The 9914-nt window shown below is 42.1% G+C and overlaps 1 protein-coding gene across 1 annotated transcript in view; it reads left to right on the top strand.

Moving 5' to 3' along the window:
- The window catches only part of DSCAM (DS cell adhesion molecule), a 737680-nt gene that overhangs the window by 409268 nt on the left and 318498 nt on the right, over positions 1-9914 (top strand). Inside the window, exons 7-8 of the mRNA XM_019523886.1 lie at positions 434-730; positions 1524-1799. Coding sequence (XP_019379431.1) covers positions 434-730; positions 1524-1799 — 573 coding nt within the window. The remainder of the gene's footprint in view (positions 1-433; positions 731-1523; positions 1800-9914) is intronic.

Here is a 9914-nt window from a genome sequence, read left to right on the forward strand (position 1 = left end):
GACCGTAGATCTACACGTCCCATTAAGGCACCGTAATAAACTCTTGTGCAAACAGCATGAGAGTCTATCATGTCAACTTAATGACACATGGAGCCGCACCCCTTGGCTATCAGTTGAAAATGGCTGGATTGCCTTTTCCCAGGGACATGGGACTTACTACTGTAGAAGACAGTGGTCCATCCTTCCCCTCTGCAGCAGAGGCCATTATCATATGATTCAGAAGGCACAGTATGAACTCAACAGTAAGCATTTGGTACAGAACCTGTCCACAAGGAAAGTTTCTTCCTTATCCTCATTAATTAGAGTTTGTCTCATGTCCTGAAGCCTGAGGGTTTTTATTCCTTTCAATCTCTTGTTTTATGTGCTCATTAAAGGTAGAAAGAAGGTTTGTTGTGCCTGCCTATTATTCTCTTGCTTTCCTTTTCCTTTACAGATGGAACACCTAAGATCATTTCTGCCTTCAGCGAGAAGGTGGTGAGCCCAGGAGAACCTGTCTCCCTTATGTGCAATGTGAAGGGGACCCCTCTACCTACAATCACCTGGACTCTAGATGAAGATCCCATAATCAAAGATGGCAGTCATCGTATCAGCCAGATTATCACCTCTGAGGGGAATGTGGTCAGCTACCTGAATATCTCTAACACTCAGGTCCGAGACGGCGGAGTTTATCGCTGTACGGCTAACAACTCTGCTGGAGTCGTCCTGTACCAGGCTCGAATAAACGTAAGAGGTGCTTGTCAAATCAGCTCCTCAAAAAAAACACACATAACTCATTGTAGTGGAGAAGAAGATTGTTGCATGCATTGAGCTGAGTCTTGGAATGCCAAAACTAACTTACTGGTTTCTTTTTTCTCTCCATCTTCCTCCCTACCCCAAACCTACCTAGAAACTTTATGGTATGGTTAGAAGTTGGAAGCTCTCTTTTGCCTTGTTTCTATACAATCTATCTTCTTATACTTAGCAATTTAGATATATGTTTTCCTCTTTTAGTTTTTGCTATGCATGTGTTCCTCATCTTCCTCTGCTCTTTTACTTGTCCAACATACATCATCATTATTCATATTTACAGTACTTTAGCTTGCATTTGTAATTCTACATGGCATAATATCCATCCTCATGATACTATAATTTATCTGTGTCAAAATAAATGCTAACTTTGTTGGTGTTCTCATGTGTAACAGGATTCCAGCTTAGCATAAATTTTAGTATTTGAAATTATGTAATCATTCCTCAGCCTTTAATTAGTAATGTAGTAAAGATTTTATCAGACAATTATTAAATGCTACAAACATACCACTGTCCTAGTCATGTATGGTGTAAGGTGAGAAAAACTAGAGCATGTAAAGACTAAGCAGCTTTCTTAACTGGCTCTTAAAAGTAAAGCTATCAAGTGTTAAGAAGAAATGTTATACAGGGTACATCTGTAAATGTTGTTAACATTTGTATATTCAGAAAAAAAGGAATATTTTTCCTAGCAAATGTGCCATTAAATTATTTTCAAGAGTGTCTTCGTACCTTTATAGGGCCAGCAAGCATTCGACCAATGAAAAACATCACAGCAATAGCGGGACGGGATACCTACATTCATTGTCGTGTGATTGGCTACCCATATTACTCCATCAAATGGTACAAGAATTCTAAATTGCTTCCTTTTAACCACCGCCAAGTAGCGTTTGAAAATAATGGAACGCTGAAACTATCAAATGTGCAGAAGGAAGTGGATGAAGGGGAATATACATGCAATGTTTTGGTTCAACCTCAGCTGTCCACCAGCCAGAGTGTACATGTCACTGTAAAAGGTAATGTGAATAGTGTGAGTTAAACCCTAAACAAGTAGGTTGTTATCAGTACATGAGTCCACATGCACATATCTTCACTAGTGATTAGAAAATGAATCATAGGACAATTAAAACAAATGCTTTTTTAATGACTGCATGCATAATTATCATATATGCATAGCATATTGTACCACACTTTGTCTTGAGATTGTATTGACTCCATTGGGAGTTTCTGCAGGTTATGTTTGCGCACCATGAGTTAACCCAGCAGGAACAGGCTATATAGGAGGATGCTTTTGGTGCTTGTTAAGATTCAGGTGCATGGAAATGTCATCCTCTGTTTTTGCTAAGGAGATTCAGTGGCTGATGGGTATGTTTGCCTAACATTGATTGGTCATTGTCTGTCTTCAGTATGACTTAATTTCCAGGATTTTGAGTAAGCTACTTTCTATATTTAGGCAAATGCAATGAGTGTTTAAAAATATGACTTTTATCTTCTTTCTGCTATTCTTCATTAAACAGTAAATAGATACAGGAGCTAAACTCTCTACACTTTTTTTCAGTTAGTCTTTTCAGGGAGATGTTGGTGCTTTTAAGGAGTTAACATTAAAACAAACATCAGATAGATGATATGTGATTTCAAATTTCCAAAAGGATGATTAATATACATACAAATGTTCCCCTGCAATGATATAGGGAAAGAACAGAGGTCTGAGCCTAGCATGGTTAAAGTATGCCAGGTTTGCTAGTCAGTGGTACAAAAGGAAGTAATGTGCCTTGCATGATGTCAAATCAATTTTGACTCCTCTGCCTGAATGACCTGATACTCAGATATAATTGAGTCAAGTAGGGGCAGCTTTTGGAACAAGGCTTGAACTCGCCTCTCACAGAAACACAGCAAGACAACTTAGCCACTGCTCCTCAGTCTACAAGAAAGGGTTAACCCAATCTAGGAAAGGCTTAACCTAATCTCCTGAATGGCTGCGTGTATTCACAGCACAGCTATGATGCTGGGAAAGCCCAGGCTCTCACCCCAGCCCCAGGGCTGTGATATTCCCACCCACCCCAACCATGACTAGGGTATTTTTAGCCCCTTCACTGCCAGCCCCCATTCCATGAACCTGGCAACCCCACCCCCAGACCTGCCAGTGCTACTCCCCCCTGCCAACCACCCACAGGCCCACCAGGTAGAAACTTTGTTTGACACTGGAAAACACATAATGTGGACCACCTGGAATATAGGAGATCAGGTATCCTAAAATATAACAGAATGGTGTTCTCTTGTATCAATGTATAAATTAGGGCTGTGCGAAGCTTCGGTAGCCAATTTGATTTGGAGGAGATTCGGCCCAATTCAGCAGCCAAATATCTGAATCCAAATAGGATCGGAAATCTCCAAATTGATTCAGAAAAGATTTGGAGCAGCTTCAGAAATTCGGCTATAGACTAAACAGGCAGCAGTCCTAACCACACTGGACACAGCTTCCTTCAGCTGGTAAGTCTGTTGTGGTGGGTGGAGCAGGGAGGGAAGGGGTGTGTTGGAGGGCTGATCAATGCCCCCACACCGAGGGAGGGATTGGAGCTGGGGCTGGGGCCGGGGCAAGCTGCCCAGCTGAGGCAAGGGGGTGCAGGACTCAGGGAGCGAGATGGGGGGGCACAGGATGTGGGTGCAATAGTGCTGGGAGTGGGGACTATGCCCGACTGCCACTTGCCCAGCCAGAGTGGGGGGGTGGGGGCACCAGGCAGGCACAGCTCACTCCAGGCATGAGGGGACAAGCAGCAGCAGGGCATAGTCTCTGCTCCCAGTGTTGCTGCGCCCATATCCTGCACCCCCCACCCTGGCTGGGCAAGCAGAGGCAGCGCCTGCATCCCATGCTCCATTCCCCTGGCTGGGCAAGTGGCGGGCTATGCCCTGCTGCCGCTTGCCGAGCCAGGGCAAGAGCGGGGTGCAATGCAGGCACGGTTCACTCCAGGTAGAAGGGAGCAAGTGGCAGCAGGGCATAGCCCCCGCTCCCAGGGCTGCTGTACCCTTATCCCGTGCCACCATGCCCCTTCCCTCCACCCACCAGAACAGACTTACTAGCTGGAGGCAGCTGTGTCCAGCATGGTGAGGACTGCTGGTTACTTAGTTTATGGCCAAATCTCTGAAGCAGTGCTGAATCTTTGGATTCGATTTGGCCAAATTGAATCAGGACAGTGATTCAAATCTCCAGATCGAATTATTGCCCCTCCAAATTGACTGAATCCAAATCCGAAGTGAATACTTGCCACTTCACACAGGCCTAGTTCAGATCCCTTATTATCAGTTCAGTTAATCACAGAGTCATTGAGTTGGTACCTATTTATTTACACGGGAAAGAAGAAGGACGGTTTTAAAACTAAAGCAGAGGACGAAGTATCACATGACATACTTTTCTCTGTTCTGCTACTAACTTTGCATGTGCCTGGTAGCCAGCCATTCCAGTGTGGTTCAGCATGGAAGGTCTTCAATTAATGAGTAGTTATTCAGTATTTTGTTTAATTGTCATTGCTCAATATGTGGCCTCAGGCCTTATTTACTGCATGTTTCATATCTTGCTCTGAAGAAAGAATGTTAATTTCTTCACGGGCTTCCTTTGTAGTAGAACTGTAGTGGTATTAGAGCTGTGATGGTCCAGTCAGTATACGTGAAGCAAGATTTGCTTACTATTTTCTTTTACTGGACCAACTGTATGCTTGGGAGAGATATTACTCAAACTTTGATTAACAAAATGCCCTTTCTCTAATCTGGAAAATAAACCAACACTGCCTAAGCTAAACACCATGAAGAATACTTAATTTTGTTTAATCCAATTTTGCAAATGTATAAAGATGCTTCCTTAAAATGGGAAGAGGGCAGTGAACTGTGGAGCAAAGTTATGAGAAATAGTTACAGACAAGTAAAAACAATTAAAATAGACAAACCTAATTACATAAAAGAGCATTCAGAATGGAAGGGAGTTGTTAGCTTTGAAGCACAGAGAGGTTGTCAGAGTGATGAGTCATAAAACCATGTCTCCCTCTAAATCTAAGGTTTTTAGTGTCCACTAAAATTATGTTAGTATTCCGAGGATCATCTTTTGAAGGTATTGTGCAGGTTTTACTTGAGAGTGAGGACTGTGAGATCAGAGATGGATTGTTTGTTCTCCTAACAGTGTTCTCTCACTGGTGAGAGGATTTTTCTGTCCTTTACCATTTTTCTGGAAGAGTTCATTCTGGAGTATAGTAGTTGTTAGCTGTACCCACATGCTATTCATGACAGCATTTGGTGTTACATTTTGTTATACATTTTGTGTAGCAGCCATGGATTTTAATAGCTTTCTTAAGGTGTGTTTCAATAACCATGGAGCGTGTTGTTAGGTTTCACATTTGTTGTTTATTCAATTTTTCTGCAAGCCAAATCCTAGAATCCACAGTCAGATACCCAGAAAAAGACAACACACATGATCATGTCTACGCCACTGTGGTGGCATGTCTCAAGTATGCTCTGTCTACCCACTCCCACACATACTCCAAAACTAGAGATACACTTTGCAGGAGTGGATGAGTGGGGCATCCACCAAGGAATTTTCAAGCCAGGCATGCTGGGGATGAAGCTTAGAAGCACCATAAATGACATCAGTGAAAAATGTGGTTTAAGTGGCTTATATACAGCTCTGGCAGGGGCAGAATAAGACTACATTAATCAGGGAACCAGCCTTTCTTTTCCTACAGTCCTTTCCCACATACTCAGCCCCTTTGAAAGTTCCACAACAAATGAAGCACAGATCATACAGACAGCAGTGTTGTTCAATACATAATCTGGTTCATCTCCAAAACTAGCAATACATTAGCGCACACACATTTGATTAGCAGGGTTGGAGCCATTAGGTCTCCCACACAGACCACTGCCACTTGAGATAATAGAGAAACAGATAGCAAAGCAATAGTAGATGTCATCCTGTATTTGGCCCTGTCTTAGAGGGGCATGAGTCAACATGTATTAACAGTGGGCCTCATAAATATTTGATGATGATGAATGTTAACTATCTTGGATTCCACTGAATATTCTGGAGGAGGTGCCCTCTCACGAACATGGGCCCTGATACTCATTCTGTCCGACTCTGACCCCTTCTAGTCTGTCTTCTCTAACTAGTCTCTGATCCAGTCTAAGCTCTTGTTCCACCCCTGTTTCTCATTGCAGTCCCTTCCATACCCTCATCCAGCCACCCCCATTTTCCAATTCTGAAGTTTGTCATGTCAAATTCCAATCTTCTAGCTCAGCCAATCCTAGTTATCTCTTTTCCCCAGCCTTCAGTTATACTCCTCCTTGTCCCTCTCCATGTTATCTGTCTTCACTGGCTTCCAATACCAGTCATCTTCCCTGAAGTTTTTTCTCCAGTCACTGCCTCTCTATTGGCTTCCAAGTCTCTCTGCCCAAACAATTACAGTTTTCGTTTACTCTGCCTTCCCATCAAATCTGTCCAACCCCCTGCAACTTTCTTTGCTCTTCCCAACTGGTTCCTGATCCCAGTGGTGTTCCTTGATTCCTTTCCTTCAGTCAGCCTCTGGTCTCAATTTCTAATTCCCCGCTTCTGCATGCCTCCTTGTCCCAATACAGCCTCCCATTCCTAAGGTCAGCTCTTGTACCCTCTAAATTAAAATCTGGGAGCGTCCAACCCAGGGAGCATTAATAACAGTAGAGCAGGGGTTAGAAACCTATAGCCTGTGGGCTGGATTCAGCCTGCAGAACCATTGGATCTGACTGATAGATGAGGGGCTTTAGCAGCATTTGGGGAGGGGGGCAGGCAGGAACTGACTTTAGCTGTACTTTCTCCATGCTGCCGTGGAGACTAATGATGGTTGTGGGTGCTCTCCCTGTTGCTGCTTGGGGGAGAAGTGGTGGCAGCAGCTGGGTCCTACCTCTGACTTGGGGTGGGTCATTCCATTCTGCGTCTGGAAAAGGTTTCCTATCTCTGCAGTAGAGAGACAGGGTCCCTTCTCTCACTTCCAGTGACTTTCCTGACAATTCGCTACAGTAGCCCAGATACACAGTTGCAGGGACAGTCCTGTTCAGCCTTCTGCAAGCAGTCTTTGAAGACATGCCCATACAAAATGGAGTCTTTGGGGGAAGTTGGGGTTTTTTTTGTTTGTTTGGATTTTATTCCTTCCAGAGCACAATAATAATTTGAGTAATCTGATCAGATTTTTTACTGGGATATTTTTTCACTGTGGCAACCCTGATCAAACTATGGACCCCATAACAACACCCTGCCCTCCCTCCAAATTTGACAACAATGTTGCAGAGATACATTCTCTTCCAAAAGAGCATTAGACTGGTTAACTAACCTTCAACTGGACATATAATTGTTGCTCCAAGTCAGACATATGAAAGAAGAAGACTGGGATAGCAAAGGATCATCCTTGATACTAAAGCCCTACTCCCTGCCAAAGGTGTCCTGGAGTTTCTCAAATACTAATAATGATCTTTCCTTTCAGAACACAAGAAAACGTTACTTTCTTTAGATATATTGTCAGGAATAGCTAAACTGCTATGGTGAAAATTTTCCACCTGGCCTAGAAACTTTCAGTCAGGTTAGTGTTGTAAAATTATAAGCAAATGAAAACAGAAAATTATAATGGAATGCACTGGTCATCCGTAATGCGGTGATGAGCAAGCCCATCTATAAGTTCCTTGCTTATTGTTGAAAAATAATCCTTAAATTGTTTAGAAAAATGTATTAATACTTAAAATGATAAGACTTTAAAAAATAATAACAATCCTTATACAACATATTTAGCAGCACCTTATAAAAAGAACTGGCTCAGTATCATTATCCCATTTTTAAAATGAACTTTATAATAAGAGTTTTCAAAGCTATAGTAAAAGTCATCAGTACTTAGTGATTTCTTTTTTCAGTCTCCTAAAATATACTTTTCTGGTAAAGAGAAGGTTGATATTTGCATTTCTGTTACTGGCAATAACTCCAAGAGCAGAGGATGCAGCATCATTAAACATATCCAGAGTTCAAAAGAAATATCCATGATTTTATACAAGGAATTCATTTCTCTGATTAAGAGGACTTCTCATTACCTAATGTTAAAATTACATAACTTCACCATCTGTAAACCTGATAAAAGAATTGTAACAAGATGTTTCTTCTCTGAAGCTAAACACTCTACTGCTTTTAGGTACTTTGTTCTAGCTATCTGAATAACTCTTCTTTGACTTTCCTGGGAGGAGTCTTATTTTCTTCAATAGCTAACAGGCTGTCTGCTGTTGATTTGCATTGCAGATCAGCGTATGGTAGGCTGCTTTGGAAACTGAATACTATACAGGCATGAAAGGAAAAAACTTGAATCTTTCAAGGGTTCAGTGGACCTCTCTTCACATTGGCATCAAACAATTTGCTAGTTCTTTCATGCCTGGTTCAATCATTAGTATGGTTTACAGTAAATGGGAGTTTGGTTTCATGCATGTTCATGAGGAAGACTTTGCTCTGTACTTCACTAGTAAGACTGGTGTTGCTGAGGCTTGGGGAAAAATAACTTTCGTATTCTACTCTAGAGTAAATGAGCTAAGAAAAAGCATTGAGGCCTGAATAGCTTATATATATATATTTGCGTGAAAGGATCTTTTGACCTTGTAGTCTGGAGAAAACTTTATATTAAGATGTCAGTAACCTGATGTATGACAGATAATGCCCCTAGGCCTATTTGTCTAACAATATTTGGTTGGATGGCTGTATGCTGTTAACTTACTTTGCTGAAGGCAGCGTAGACTTTCACCTTATAGACTAACTAAATCAGAGATGCATAAGCCTTTGTAACAGTGGTTTGCTTCATCAGGTTCTATGACGGGACCTCAAGAAACAGAGCTTCTAAAAAGGAAGCAGTGATTAGAATGTAAAGGGTAAGGAAAAGGGAGGAAAAAAGAGGAAGCACTGCTAAAAGACAAGTTGGGTAGGAGAGAGAAAAATGAAGGGACGTAGGGTTTATAAAAGTTAATTCAGGTAATCATATAGAATCCAGAAACAAAATAAAATAAAATAAAATCCCTCTCTATTCTGCTGATATGCTTTAGAACACTTCGGAACTTCTCTGTTTTGGACTGTCTTCCCAGGTTAAAACCATGTGCATCTACATGAGATGCTGACTATGCAGTTGTTACTGTGCAGTCATTTAGTACTTGCATAAACAAGTACTAAATGACTGTATAGTAACCCAAGTTACTGCACAGCAGTGCTGACGAATGTCTTTTTTGTAATGTTGCTGCACTGTAGCCTAATACTACTGCTCAGTAGTGTCGCATCATGCTTTTGGCCACACAACACTACTGCGCAGTAGTATCAACTACTGCGCAGGTAGCATCTCATGCAGATCCAGGCACTAAGTTTTAAAATGTGTGTACTAATATTTTTTGTTGGAACAACTTTATAGCTGGGAGAAGTGATAAGCGTTCAGGTACCCAATGCACTTCCTTAGATCTTAGAAAGAAGCAAGCTTAGCTTATAAGTTTTGGTTGATCTTAGACTGAAGTTGTTGGAGGCATGCCCATTGCTTATGAAAAGTCCAAATCAAATATTTGTAATACTGTTTTGATGCGGGTTTATATATATATTTTTCAAAGCATCTTTATATTAACAGGCAACCTTGCCTCTAGTCTATTTCTACTATGTTTATAGGAAATTGCTTTTTGGGAGCCTCTTTTAATTATGTATGTGTATGTTAGATATCTAGCTATACAAATATACACACACACACAGATATGTGTATGTGTATGTATCTAATATAATAAAAGGCTTAGTCTGTCTGCCTATAACACTTTTGGGTAACTGTGCATGTGCCGCTGAGAGGGCAGGCAGCGATTAGCTGTGCAGCCCGGGCTTCACGAGCCCAAGTTTGAGCCGATGCCAGGGAATTTTGTGGCAGCAGCAAACATGCTCTGGCTGCCCAAGCAGAAGAGCTTCCCTATGCCTCCCTGCCTGAGGGTGAAGGTGGGATCACAGTGGTGGTGCCCCCGTGCCACCTGGCCCTGACGCCCCCCAGAACAGTGGCAGGGAGGGAGGCAGATGTGGGCCAGGCAGATGCACAGCAATGGGGAAGGAGGGTGGGGTGGGGCAGGGGATGTGGTTGGAG

Source organism: Gavialis gangeticus, unplaced genomic scaffold (genome assembly GCF_001723915.1).
Source record: "Gavialis gangeticus isolate Ggan-Ray unplaced genomic scaffold, GavGan_comp1, whole genome shotgun sequence".
Taxonomy (NCBI): domain Eukaryota; kingdom Metazoa; phylum Chordata; order Crocodylia; family Gavialidae; genus Gavialis; species Gavialis gangeticus.